Here is a 15,362-nt window from a genome sequence, read left to right on the forward strand (position 1 = left end):
AAACAGAAATTACGATATAGAGAGGTTATTTTTGTGAAGCTTTAGAGTGAGGAATCAGTCAGAAATAATTCAAAAGGAAACTCGAAAAAGATATTCCCATATCAATCAACAACTGTTGTTTAATTGTCTCGCAGTAGGATAAATAAACGACAAACCCTTGTTCTTGCTTTGCTTTCGTGTAGTTTATCTCAAACTGTCGGTGGAAACTTCAGGTTACATCTAATTCATACATCATAAACAGAATAGGGACAAAAATTCCAGATACTTCTCTGGTAGTCACAACATATATATAACATATACATAACACAACATCCCTAAGGAGAAAATATATTTCACATTTCGTACAGTCAAAAGCTGGAACAGAGACGTACATGCTACTAGCTTTAAATGTGTCTGCGTGGAACAATCTTCTGGGGGACGTTGTATCCTCTCAAAATATCAATAATGTTAAGAACTTGATAGATAAAAACAATAAAATATCATTGAAATTGAACAGAATAAGTAAACTTTGGCAGAATGAAGAACTCTATTCTAAAAATAGGGTAAATGTAATTAACAATGAACTTTTACTTTATAGTATATGTAGATACGGAATCTGCCGAGTTTTGACGGGCGACATCAAACGTATTGAAGAAGGATACCGGAATCAGCCGAGGTTAGCCGATTGTAGTCACGTAAAATTAACCAACCAAGTTGGTTGAAACTCGGTCAGGCTATGCTTTTGTTCTGTGCTTCACATCGAGAAATAATTTGCAAGGCTTATGCGTTTCTCCCCAGCGTTATGGATACATCTGAGTTGGATAATACTTTTTATTAGGTTGACCTAATTTTAGGAATGTCGTAACTTTATATTCTTAATGTTGTAAACATGGGTACAAATGCCACGCGTCGTTGAACAGTATTCATCCTTATACGCTGAAATGAATATTTCTACATTTTTTAACGGAACGAAATATCTCAATATTCAAATACAGCACCACTGTTTATCACCGTCCACATACTTGATACTGCCAGTGTGGTCAAATAAACACAGAATACCTGTTAATTCATATGACCTTGAGGTACAGCAAACTGCGATAGTTCACTCGTTCACTCGCACAAGGATCATTGTTGTGCCGCAATCTCTATTTAGCGCTCCACTGTTCTACAAATGTATCTGTACACTGTAGCAACAAAGGAGATTTTTCTGTCCTAACACCAGGCCCCGTATTCATGAGATCGGTCTCGTGCTCAAGCATGGAGTCTGTGCTCAAACATTCTTTCTTGCCGCCGGCTAAAAAAGCAGGTTACAGCGTCATAGAGACACCGGTATTCGGCCCTAAGACTCTCCCAACTTCTTCCAGATCATTGCAAAAATTAACTTTTCATTAATTTTGATAAGCTATATAAGAAGTCGGGCTTGAGCACAAAATCTGACTTTGAGAATGAGAGCAATTCCATGAGTACGAGCACAGATTGCAATTGTGTTAAAAATGTAATAGAATTCTTCCGTAAGACTACCATCTCGAAATGTAATGGATTCCGCTTTATACAACTTGTGATTCTGACCCAGATTCTTGATATAGAGAGCACAACTCTAGGATTTCGAAGATGCAAGATTATGAAAGACTCTTTTCAGTCCCGATTAAAAAAAAAAAAAAAATAAATCTCATCTCAAAATTTAGTCTGCATGCGTGATGTCTCTTTAAATATATCTGATACTTAATTTATGTGTAAAGGGTTCTGGAAGAAAGAGTAGGATAATTGAAAGAAATCCAGGTAGCCTTGTTCGAGTGCATATTATATTAAGAATGTGTTCTGGTATGTTGGGGACGGATCAATTTTTGTCAATGCTTAGTGACCCACGCAGTGACTTTCTGCATATCACGATAGTCAGTAAAGTCGGTCAGAAATGTTTGGGTGATGTTTAGAAATGTTTTGGAGAGGTTCAAATTACACACGCTAATACCCAGACGATTTTTTTTCTTTCTAGACAAAAAGACACTGGTGTTGGATGTATGCTGTGCTCCGCTGTCATATTTATGTTTCAGCAGTGTTGTATCTGAACGCACGTGCGGATATATACACCTATACATGCGACAAGAGGAACGTACGTTTATAGATACCGCAATCGTTAGTCTGTGTGGTATTTTTGTAAACACATCAGACCGGCCAGCAGCGCTTTTGTGCCGACGTGATTATAGTAATGGCTGCTATCTGTTTGTTCTGCTGAACAGGTGTTTTCTAGTGGGTTTAATAATACGTTGTGAATTATCAACTTGTTTTTGAACGTGACTATACATACATTGAATGAAACATTGTCACATCCGATGGACATCGTCTGTTTCAACGCAAACGTATGCTTTAGAACCGAAAGGAGTCATTGAAAGAGCATCGATACATCAGAACAAATTCTGATAGCTGTTTAGGTACCGACTGTTATACAATGTCTGCTGAGAGGATTAAAGTGTTTTACGCGTGCATATTTTTCACGTGCTTAGTTTTTGTGCATGGAAATACGAACGGAGATACTCAGCCAACTTTGGTCTATAAATGGGTGAAGCTTGAATTTGTGTGGCCGAACGATACAATGAAACAGCAATACATTGCCGAGGAAGATTACATTCCAGAAAACAATGCTATCAACGGTATAAAGGTTTATAACAAAACGGTGTATCTGACCATACCGAGGCTCAAGAAAGGCATCCCAGCGACCCTTAATGTCGTCATCAACACCGGAAGTGATTCTCCCGTCCTCCGTCCGTACCCGAGTTGGTACATGCACCGGAAGCACGACTGTGACGCCCTCTACCTTGTCCAAAGTATGGAGATCGACCCAAACACCGGCTACATGTGGATACTGGACACTGGTTTGGTAACTGTTGGACCAGTCGACGTCGCTCCAATTGACCGTTGTCCACCCAAACTGGTAATATACGACATAAACAATGACGAAGAAATACATCGATACATTTTCGACAAAACCAAAGTTGGTGTCGGTATGTTTTATCTCAACGATATAGTTTTGGACTACGGTGCCGACGGTACGGCGCGATTTGCCTACATTTCTGACACCCTTGGGCGGAAGTTGGTTGTGTATGACCGGAAGTTGGATAAAGCTTATGTTTTTGTTCATGCGTCCATGCAACCAAATCCAGACTATGCAACGGTGACTATTTCAAACAGTTCTACAACGGTAACTCCCCTTGGAATTAACGGAATCGCCATATCTTCTGACTTCCGTTATGTTTACTTTAGTTCCGTAGCCGGTTTGAGCCTGTATCAGGTGTCGACTGCCGTCCTGCGCGACAGCTTCGCCACCGACGACGATTTTAGTCGCTACGTGCGCAAAGTCGGCGACAAGGTCACTCAAGGGGACGGCATGTTTTATGGTAAGGGTCACAACCTGTATTTCTCGACCCTTGGCAGGAACGCAGTTTACAAATGGCCAATTCTGTCGGACATGGACACTCAAGGCAAAGATTCGTCTAACGTAGAAATGATGACACAAACGATTGTCTCAGAAGATGCCCGGATGGAATGGGTCGACTCTCTGGCTATTGACGAGGAGGGAGATCTCTGGTTCACTTCCAATAACCTCCACACATTTTTCGGAAATTCCACGGAAGACGGTTCCTGGAACTTTTACGTTTGGCGAATGTTCGTCGACGACTCCAGTTATTTGAACATCACTGGTCTAACATTGATTGCTCCGACGCAAGGGTCGGCCGACCTCACGTCGTCAGTTGTCTGCCTTCTAGTCGGCGTCGCTTCCTGCTTCATCAGTGCGTTTATGTGACGTGATCGTCTAAAAAAATCGTGTAAACAGCATTTAAATCAACAATTTGTCTTCTACTTGCATACTTATCGCATATTGTTGGCCTCGGAAGAACATCGCTTATTCAAGTGTGTAATGTTGCCATGACGTCATCTTTCTTTATTGCGCACCTCATTTCGAATCAATAACCGTGACATCATGTATGTATTTTGTTACAATTTTCATGTATAACATTTTTTTATCTTCTAAGAATTTGTAATACCATATGTTACTTGTATGACAATGTAAAGCTTTTGAGTAACAAATTGAGGCTATGACGTCATACGGACACTATCCTTTTGAATCATCTGCGCATTATACAAACAAATAGATAAATAGATACGTTCACCGGATCTTCTGCTACTTTGGATAATTTAGTTTGCAAACAAAACCGGATTCTTACTCTTTGTAACTTGATAATCAATATGTCATTATAACTCAACATTTTAGTTTCTTTCTATTATAAATATACACATATTTTGTAAATAAACCAAAATGCTAACAACCATTCCTATCGTTGTTTTGTAAAAGGGGGTAACCAACAATGTTACCATTTCCTACCAGGTTTATCCAGTGAATCGGGACTGAGGAAACATACCGTACTCTTAATGTGGCAGGAAACCGGAGCACCGGGAGAAAACCCGCGTGTAGGTGGCCCAGTGCCTTTTAACATTCGATCGGAGAATCGAACCCGGGCCGTCTTGATGAATGGTGCTGTTAGTATATTTTACAATTGTCATACACATTGATAAAACATGGTATAATTTGCATAATTAACTGTTTCGTGCGAATTAAGTTTGTCACCTGACCCACAATACCCGATCTCTGTTTATAACACAGTAGCAAGATCGTATATATCTGTATATTTTTGCCGGTCGCCTTTGTTGTTGTGTACCCAATGCCTGCCAATAGCTGTCGGGGGACAAAGTGTACGTAAATGAGTGTGAGGAACGACAACCTTGGGTAGAGAATGTGTTCTAACTTGGTTGCAATTTTAGTTATGTTTTGAGGAAAGCAGTTTTGCTGACAATAAGGGTAATGATATTGCAGATGTAGATGTATGCGTTATTATACATGGTTTCTCGTGACTATCTTGGTGTTTTTTTCCGTCAAACTTCAATTTAGCTACAAAAATTTGCTAATAATTCTTGAATTAGTCATAGTCATATTTTTTTATAAATAAGTTCATATTTGTAATTACAAATGACAGTTAGTTTCTATAACAAATGCTCAAAAAGGTTGAACGGTATTGTAAAGCATTTAAAACAAACTCACACTATATTCAAATGCTTATCACCCCAGTTTAGAACTTTGCGCTATTAAAATTACGGGGAGGTTGGAGGGGAGGGGCGGCGTCGATATCACAGTGTAAAGCATGCGTTAACGTTAATGTCATGTGGGAAGTTTTGTACTGCTGAAAGATAAGCTGTGTCATTATAGAAATTACAACTTGGATGTTATGTATTATGATATGTAAATAACGTCAACAACGAATGTTTTAAAAATTAACGTGTCCCGTATATTGACTCTGGCAAGATCCGTGTTAATGTATTCTTTGATGTCTTGATTATTCAGATCCATTATATACATGTTTCATATGGGCAAGGCACAGACTAAGCCCCACCCCTTATAAACATTTATAGTGTCACTATATACAAGCATAAAGGGACGGGGGTTAGCATGTGTCTTGCCCCTGTGCTTTATACGGTACATGCACCGAACTGAACCGTGAGCTGTAGTAAAAACAACATGTTCAAAAATTCACCCACACCAAACTAGATCGACTTTGTTCTCTAAAGTCAAAGAAATTAGGAGTTTACAGTTTTGCTGCAGTTTTTTCCTCTAGACTCAAATCACTATACACAGCCTCTGCCGTCAATGAACGAAAATGTCCCAAACATGCTTAGGCAAAAACAATAACAGTTTGGTAGCAGGTAACATGAAAATTAGGGTAGGACGGTCGTTTTTTTTTTTTTTTTTTTTTTTTTTTTTTTTTTTTTTNGTTGGGGGCTTACTTCAGATATCACAAAAATGACCAAACATATTTTAGGTTTTTTAATAATAATGTAATTAAGATTTGGTTTTGATATTTGCCCATGAAGGTAAGAAGGTATATTTATAGTTGCCTTGTTTGTTTGTTCATTAACTTGTTTGCATCCGATGGAAAAGTCATCCCACACCCAAAACTGGATGGAGTGCGTTCGAGTGAGAAAGATAAAATTGTTAGAGTCGGAGGTAAAACAAGGGTCGGTTGGGGTACCTGAAACATGCATATTTTTTGACCGTATTGAAACGCCGACAGTCGATGTAAAAATTCTTACCTACCGACCTACCCTAAGTTGTTATAAAATATAATATAAACTTTATCTATTTTACAACAATTATAAAACAAGTATTTACAACTTATACTTATCAATCTTGTTGACACGGGTGTTAGCGCGCAGAGATTTTTTTGAGGGAGGAAACCGGAGTACCCGAAGAACATCCACGTAGTCGGGCAGGTGCCCCCATATCTGTTCACGTCGAATCGAGAAATCGAACTCCGGCATCCTTGGGGAAAGGCAAGTGCGCTATCCACTGACCCGCCCGTCCACCATAAATTGTTAAAACAGAAACACATATAATTTTATAATTAGCCCAAACATAACATGCATTAATTACCCATTTTATTACATCAATAATGATCAAATTAGTTAACTAATACCGAACAAATCACAACTAAGGATATCAGATTAACGTATATATTATTTTAAAGTTAAAGGGAACCACTATGTTAAATCATAATCTTACCATTGTCACTATCTTGAAATATTTGTGTATAGATTTGGCTTCTTTTAGGATCATAATATTTGACATTAAGCAAGCTGGATTGAAAGGCTATTAATCTTTGTTCAATAAATGACGTTGTCCCTCTTTAGTGCAAGGTCACAGGGGTAAAATACATTAACAATATTTAAACGACCTGTTCTGGATAAACCGAAAGACCTTAGGTGATGCTATTTACCCAATAGCATGCCTGGATAAAAGGCTATCAAGTTGATTCAAATAAATGACCTTGTATCACTTGCAAGGTCACGGGGGTCAATGTGTCAAGGTCTTTATAAACAGCACAAACTGGATGAAAATATTTCATATTTCACCTGTAGCACGAAGAAAGTATAAAATACTATGAAGTTTGTTCGAATAAATGACATTCATTGAGCCACCTGCAAGGTCACACGGATCAATTGCTTTGAAATACGTTAACAAACATTAGTGATGATAGTTTTTCTGTGATCTTGGTGGGGGTAAATGGGGGGGGGGTTACGTCCTTTTAACAGCTATGGTCATTTAAGGACGTTTCAGGTTTTGGTAGTGGAGGAAGAAAGTCGGAGTTCCAGGGGAAAAACCACCGACCTACGTCCAGTACCTGGCGACTGTTCCACGTAGGTCTCGAACCCGCGACCCAGTGGTGGAGGAATAGTGGTAGCAGAATGTCAGACATTTTAAAGTGTCATTGAGTTTGTTCAAACGAATGAACTTAACACAATTTTAGTGCCACATGGTTAAAATGTATTTAAATTCCCAGGCAACTTAATGTTGTTTGTGTTTCGTATACATTTCCTGTACTGCTCTTGATCTTTAAACACAAATACGCTCACTTTGAACCACCGGGGCGTGGCGCAGAGTCCCAACCCACGATCCGTACGTGTGTGTTATGTACTCGGTACAAATATGGACCTTGTACATGTAGTAGGGATCTGTGCCATGCTCCTGTGGCTTTGAATCACTTGACGGCGCACGTGTGTACACAGAATATATGTACACTATGTGTGTGTGTGTTTGTATGTAACTTTGTACAGAGAATACAAGCGCTCTCGAACACTATCGAGATGGAGAAACCATTTTCACCTGAGACATTTAAATTGCTCACCTGGGTTTTACCTGATCCTGAGGTTGATTAACATTTAAAGGTGTATCAGTAAGGGTTCCCTGTGTGTCACGGGGCAACATGATCCAGGTAACAGGCAACGACAGGCCCTGGGTAGCGGGTTAATGATAAATAAAACTTGTTTATTGTTAAAATATGTCGATAGGTGATCCCGCGCTCAGTATATCTTGACTAATGGCTTAGAAGACAGTTTGATATTGACAGATGAATAGGTTGACAGATCCCCGAAAACTCAGGAATTTTTATAAGAAAGATTTCGCGACCACTGAAAATATTTATGCAATTTACTTGGATATAAAGGCTCTGTGTGTTTCATTCGTGACAAGTTTACATATCGTTTGCTCAAGTACCTTAATTGTTGTGCGTGTATTCATACGAGTTAGACGGTAGGTACAAAAAGCAAATATTGACAGTGTATAAACCGGATGTCTCAACACCGACATGTGTTAATAGCGGACAAAAAGCACACTGGGATTGGACGAGGTTGTACAGACACCTGTGCTGATTAGTTTGTAAGGATAAGAAATCTAAAGAAATCTGGAGGGCATACACACCCAACCCAAATAATTGGTGGATTTAAGACTTTTGCATTTTGGACAGGATTTTCTGTGAGACTTCATTTTTTTTTATCAATTCTGAGGGACGACATTTTACATGAAGAAGTGTCATTCGGTCAAAAAGCCGCTATGGGAAGTACCGTTCGGCCACTAAAGTATATTGAGACCAAGGCCCGTATTGACTCCTATATAATTATATACGCATCCTTTGAATTGTAAACGCTTGGGGCGGAAAATATGAGCAGAGAAAGATGTTTATTAAGAGAATATGCACGTAATATTGTTCACCAAACAGTTTGGTATTGACGAACTTGATAACATAAGTGTATTCAACAACACGTGAAACACTTAGGACTTTTCCCAAAGAAATCTACTGACATGTTTTTTTAACAAAACCTCAGCGGATTTGTATTGTTATGAATAAGGATCCCGGAGAGAATCTCAACGCTGAGAAGATTTGTGGAGTTGTGATTGTTTAATATACAAATATGTAAGTTGTCGTGACCTTTGTACTTTTGAAGTGGGATAGACACATATATAGGCATTACTTATGCGTCACCACCTCAGCTCTGAGGATTTAAAACCCTTAGTGCGAACATTCATCCTTTCCTGTTTGACTTGGGACTTAACGAAAAGAACCTGTAAATAACGTACACCTACCTGCGTGACGGCACGCGCTTTTACCTGGCTGTGCACACATTCATCAGACATACAGAACGAAATCTATATATATATACAGGTATATATATATATACATATATCAGTATATATGTAAGTTCGTATGGATCACATCTGACTATTATGTGCATTTGTGTACATATAAGTAACCGTGTATATACCGGTATACGCTAGAAGCTGAAGTTTGCTTTTTTCCCACCCAGGAAATGTGGAATTTCGTCGTTGAATTTGAAGCACTTCAATGGCAACATGACTTCATCTTGATTAGTAGATCGAAACTTGTGAAGAATCTGATGGTACTGATTGGGCTTATAGCCTCATAGACGGACATTTTGTGAACATTTCGTGCGAGGTCATTTTGTGTGAAGGGATGTTGTCCGTGACGATTTAAGACGGTAGCTACATTATACCTAAGGATCGTCTTGGGGACTGAACACATTATTGAGATTTTACAGGGGAAAACAACGAATTGAACGTCGTGGGAAAAAAACGTGGATGGTGTGATCAAGATTTCAACAACAATGGATATTTCGTGTTACGTCATTCCGGTTGAGGAAATTAGATACGTACTGCTTATGGAATCTAAGGACCGGTTTGTGAATTAGAAATCCGTAAATAACACACACACACAAACACAAATACCACGCTCCATCGAACGACTGAGCTAGTTATGCAAATTAACTGGGGATATCTGGCGTGTATAAGTGTTTACCTGTGACGAAGTTTGTTTGTCAACATTATGTGTTTTGAGACTCGAGGAATTCGCGGATTTGGATATCGGATTATTAAAAGCTTGGCGGTAGGCATGCGAACCTGAAACACAAGATGTGAGGGAACTTAACCGATAACAAAAGTGGCCATAGTTAAATTACCACTTTTCTTTAAAAAATGTTTTAAATGTTTTTATTGTGTATGACATGAAGATGAATAAGATAGCAAATTGAGATATTTTGGTCAAAATATTAATCTCAATTATCCATAACACGGTACGTCTAGAGTGTGTTGATAGACTTGTATTTTGTTTTAAAGGCGCACATTCCAATCTCTATCTAAGTAGCAGAAGTAGAAAGGTTGATTTTTATTAAAAAAAAGCTTGTAAGAATCTCTATTTAACAAAGTCCATGCAAAAACTCGAAACAGTTGAATGTTTGAGACTTAATTTAAACTATTTTGTGTGATCAATCATACAATTTGGTTATCGATATAACGAAGTTCACACAAATACATTGAGATAACCGAATGTTCGAGATTTAATATGAACCATTTTGTGTGATAAAACGTGCAATAAGATTTTCGATATAACGAGTTCACAAAATCTTGGAAACAGCCGAATCTTAGAGATTACATTTCAACCATTTTTTTGTTCTAAATAGATCTTACAATTTTATTCTCGATATAACGAAGTTCACTCAAAATCCGCAAAATACATCAATGCTCGAGGTTTAATTTAACAATTTCGGTTCTCAATTTCACGAAGTTCACAAAAAAAAGGAGAAAAAAGAGCAAACCAAAGCCAATATATGTGATAAAAACTTGCAACAACTAATATTTTAAACCCTTTTTGTAAGATTCTGACGAAAACGACGAGGTAACCCAAGTATTCGAAATTTTTCGCATGTTTCGTTCAAACAATATTGTCTACTTCGAGTAAGAAAACAACGTTCGGCTCGACTTAAAAACTGATATTGAACCCATGTGATGTTTTGCACGCCGAGGCCGTGGCACGGAGTTTTAATGTAAATAATAAACATAGAATTTTTTTTATGCATGAGAACATTCAATGAAATTTTAATCTTATTGGTATTCCGGACAGATTTTGAACCGGAAATTAAATTTGCGGACGGGTCACGCATATGTGCAGAGCAAAAACGTCTTGAAATTGAACATCAAAGTAAAATGTAGTCGATAATTAATCACAAAGAAGATTGCACGTATACGTGTATATAGAAATATAGGTTAAGACAAGTCAAAGTAGAAAGCAGTCGATAAATAATCACCAAGAAGACTGTGCATATATAGAAATATAGGTTAAGACAAAAGTTGATCTACGTGCATCAGAACGCGCAGATTAATTAAAATCTGATACTGAACTCGTAAGCGGCTTCTGTTCAGAACTGTTCGGATCTTGTTATTGACTGAATGTCTAATACCGGTTGATCTTTAAGGTTCAAATTCCTATTATTTGCATGTCACATATCGCTTTTATAACAAGTTACAGAAGAGCTACAATAATAACACGAATATTTGTTTTTTCAAAAACATTGTTATCAATAGAAATGCACATGAAAAGCAAGTATTGATATATTAGGTTCTCGGTAACGCAAGGAATACTTTCTAAAGCTGCTAAGTCTTGAAACATATTATTTTGACAAAGAAATATTGTTTGTCATTTTGGGAGAACACTTTAAGCCTGTACGTGAGTCGTGAATATTTGTCAAAATGGGGCCGTCTCTGATGTGCAGTCTTTTGTGCGTTTTATTCAGCGTACAATTATGTCACAGTGCTAAACATTCTTACGACACTGATGTCATATACCGGTGGCAATTCTTGGATTATGAGTGGCCGGATGCGGAAACAAGGAGCCAATTTGTAGACAACGGTTCCTATATTCAGCACAACAACCGGTTAGGTAACATTCGAGTATTCAACGGAAGTGTTTACGTTACGGTTCCGCGCCTGCGCAAAGGCGTTCCCTCTACATTGAATGTTGTAGTTAAACAGAACGACACAGATTCGCCACTTCTGCGACCGTTCCCCAATTGGGAAATAAACCAAGGGACCTCTTGTGATCACTTCCGGTTCGTTAATGCGTTAGAGATTGATCCCAATACGGGATGGATGTGGATAGTGGATACCGGGTATTACCCAGATGACTCGGTCAGACCGGAAGGCGAAGTTAAATGTCCCGCAAAGCTTGTGATATTTGATTTGAATACCAATAAAGTGTTGCATGAACACGTTTTTCCTGGTCTCGTTGTGGGATATGGAACATTTTATCTCAGTGATATTGTCTTGGATTTCACCGATCACGAGGTCACGCATGCGTACATAACAGATATGTATGACTGGAAATTGATCGTCTATGACCACAAAATGAACTTCTCTTATTCTTTCGTTCACCCCTCGATGGATCCCGAATCTGGATTTTCTAATATTACAATTTATAATAAGACAGAAACTATAAGGTATTTAGGCATAAGGGGAATCGCCATCTCACCAGATTTCAACTTTGTGTATTACACGGCTTTGGCTGGACTGCGCATGTTCAGAATCCCTACATCCGTGCTGCGAGACTTTAAACATGACAGCGTAGATTTTGCTTTTAATACTCAGAAAGTTGGAAATAAACGTTCTCTTGGCGAAGGAATGTACTGCAGCCAGAAGAATAACCTCTTCTATGGCGCTCCTCGTGCTATTTACAAATGGTCTTTGGCAGACACTGTCGATGTCAGTCTACCGTTGCCTAGCAACGTAACCTACTCTTCGCAATCTCTTGTGGTCAATGAAGAAGAATTGAACTGGATTCCTTCTTTAACTATAGACGTTGACAAGAACTTGTGGTTTACGAACAGACCGCTTAGCTTTGTTTCCGAACAGAACAATAGTCAATGGAACTACTTCGTAATGCGAACTGTTATCGGTGAAAAGGGATATATGGATTTTAGTGTTGAATCCAAAGGACTTGTTCAAGGCGCAGTAATATATCAACTGTCCGTGTATATATTACTTATAAGCTGTGCTTTGGGAATATTATTATCTCATGTGCAATAACACTGATTAATGTATTTTCGTACACGGCCACGCTTTAAAGTACAATGAAAACATCCAGCTTGCTTTGTCTACACATTTATGTAGGTTTTTGTCCTTCTATTGTCGGATAATATTCGTTTCGTTCGTGATGTTGACCAAAAATCTTCATTGTTGTTTTCAGAAAGATATCTGATTAAATTGTTCGGTGAACCTTGGTATGAATGTTTATTATGTGTGCTATTTTTCAATGATCACCGTTTCGTTTTTGTCTCTTTGTTTGACAGTTTTTAATCGTTTCTACGGCCACAAAAAAGTCCTAAACTTTTGAAGGTAAATGGTACTAACAAGTTTCATTATATTGTTACCATTTTGGCTATTGTGAAATATTTGTTTGGCCCTTTTCAAAAGAATATTCCATAAAAATCAAATGATGTGATGCATCTTACAGAATTATGGTTGTTCAAAATTTAATGAAGAACATTTCTAACTAAAAGAAACGAACACAGAAAATCTGCAAGGTTTGAACTCACAGCCATTACATGGCAGAGCCTGTAGTCTCTAAGAAATTACCAATGCATCAAAATAACCTGATAGGAAAGGTTACTCTACGCCAGAAAAAAACTTCTCTTTTGTTCAATCGGGAATCCTCGGCACTTTCCGTAAACGAGAAAATGCGGAAAGTACCGACGATTCCCGATTGCATTTTGTATAGAATGGTAAACATTCCTTTTCAAATCACTCTTGGTGTAACTGTTTTTGGCAAAAACTGATGCAATGGTACCTTATGCTATATGTACTATAAGTATTTAGTGTGATACCGATACCGGTTGATCTATATTGAGACCACCGTAGGTAAGAACAATGACGTCACGAAATTTGTATCATTATGACGTCACAATATAAAATTATAAGCAAAGGCAGTGCAGTCAATCAGTGTAGCTTTTATTATCTTTATTAAGAAAATGTTCCTGTAAGTATTTCTCAAGACGGTCACAATATATATCGGAAAACCGGTATACTGCAATACACAGTCATATCATATCGTAACATAATTCAGAGATGAAATATCGCTATATCGCAATATTTTTTAAAGCTTATTTTATGCATCTGCTTGGTGTTTAAACTTTTCTAAATACTACATATTCTAACATATATACTTAACGTAGGAAGCAGCTGAAATTTCATAGCAGATAGTTGTAAATCTGTGTGATCCATATGTTATATATGAATTAAATTTAGAGATTCTTTTGTTTGGCAATCCAGATCTTTCGGTAGACCTTAACTCTTACGTTTTAAGACATATGCATCACTTCATCAAATCCAGCAAAATATTTTGAACGGTGCTTTTAAAGTTGTATATTTGTACCTGTGTGAATATTATATATATATATCTACTTCATGTTTATGCCTATTATCATTGTTGACATGTAATTGGGACAGGAGAAGGCTTTGCTAAGTTGTAATAACTCGTGCCTAATCCCTTGTTCAATTTTATTGGCAATAAATATGTTTAAAGTGAAGTAATTAAATATTACAACATTTTGACAAGAATTTCACTTTTGATTAAACATCTTTTGCCCTATGACAATATATCGGGTTTCGTGACGCAGTGTATATCCATTTTGTATTGTGATAAATTGTGATACACTTTAAACGTATTGTTACCCCCCTAGTATAACATGACGTTAAACATCTAATCCAAGCTTAACTTGTTGTGTCATCTTATCTATCAATACAATTTAGAAAACAATATCGTAATTTGTTCTCTATTATTCCCGTGAGGAAACCTGCAATAACGTTCCCCTTTGTTCCTCATCCATACCTAAATCATTCTGTATTTAGCACTGATAAAACCAAACAGATTTTCAACAATTATTGAACTAGAAAAAAAAGTAGCATGGGAGATTTGTGTACAGCAGTTTTTCCAATTTATGTGTTTCAAATAATGTTGTGAATTCATATTAAAATTCAGGACTTAAGGCACTTTAAAGTCAATCAATCTGTCAAATACACATTCCTGAAAGTCACACTGAAAAACAAATGAAAATAAAACAAATAATAAAGCATGACGTCTACAAATACAAAGTCAAAATTTAGAAAAAAAAATCCCAGATAATTTGACAAAATAAACACTTTTACCGACCCTACAATATCCATTATATGTGGAAGCAAAAAGGATTATTATAAATACAAAAATTACTTCCGTACTGCTGTGTACGATCTCGCCGAATGCCATCCTCGATATCCAGGGGTTACGCTCACTTACGCTCTCTGCACCCCTGGGATATGTCATAGCAAAATTGACGGCACGGAGATAGCTGTTTGACTGGTCTCGGGTAAAAAATTCTGACCAATCGCCAGGCTGATATGTTCTTTGAATATGACAAAGGAGCGACACCCGACTTCAAAGCCTGTCAAATTTTACCGTTACGTGACCGCGAGATTCTTTTGAAGAACATCAAAGGGTCGACCTAGTCTTCTTGTCTCGTCCACAAGTTGGTGTACACTGAGCCTTCAATTTTGCTATGACATACTTCAGGGTTGCAGAGAGCTCAAGTGAGCGTAACCACTGGATATCGAGGATGGTCGAATGCTAGCACGCGATAAATATATACTGTTAATTCAAACACATTTTGTATATATATATGTG

The 15,362-nt window shown here is 37.6% G+C and overlaps 1 protein-coding gene across 1 annotated transcript; it reads left to right on the forward strand.

The window, feature by feature from the left end:
- Positions 1-1,829: 1,829 nt before the first annotated feature.
- Positions 1,830-14,254, forward strand: LOC110464336. Its single transcript, XM_021519514.1, has 2 exons — positions 1,830-3,774; positions 11,392-14,254. Exons 1-2 carry the CDS (start codon positions 2,426-2,428, stop codon positions 12,731-12,733), a joined length of 2,691 nt encoding a protein of 896 aa, XP_021375189.1. The 5' UTR covers positions 1,830-2,425; the 3' UTR covers positions 12,734-14,254.
- The last annotated feature ends 1,108 nt before the right edge of the window (positions 14,255-15,362 follow it).

The sequence above is a fragment of the Mizuhopecten yessoensis genome, unplaced genomic scaffold (genome assembly GCF_002113885.1).
Source record: "Mizuhopecten yessoensis strain PY_sf001 unplaced genomic scaffold, ASM211388v2 scaffold10985, whole genome shotgun sequence".
Lineage (NCBI taxonomy): Eukaryota > Metazoa > Mollusca > Bivalvia > Pectinida > Pectinidae > Mizuhopecten > Mizuhopecten yessoensis.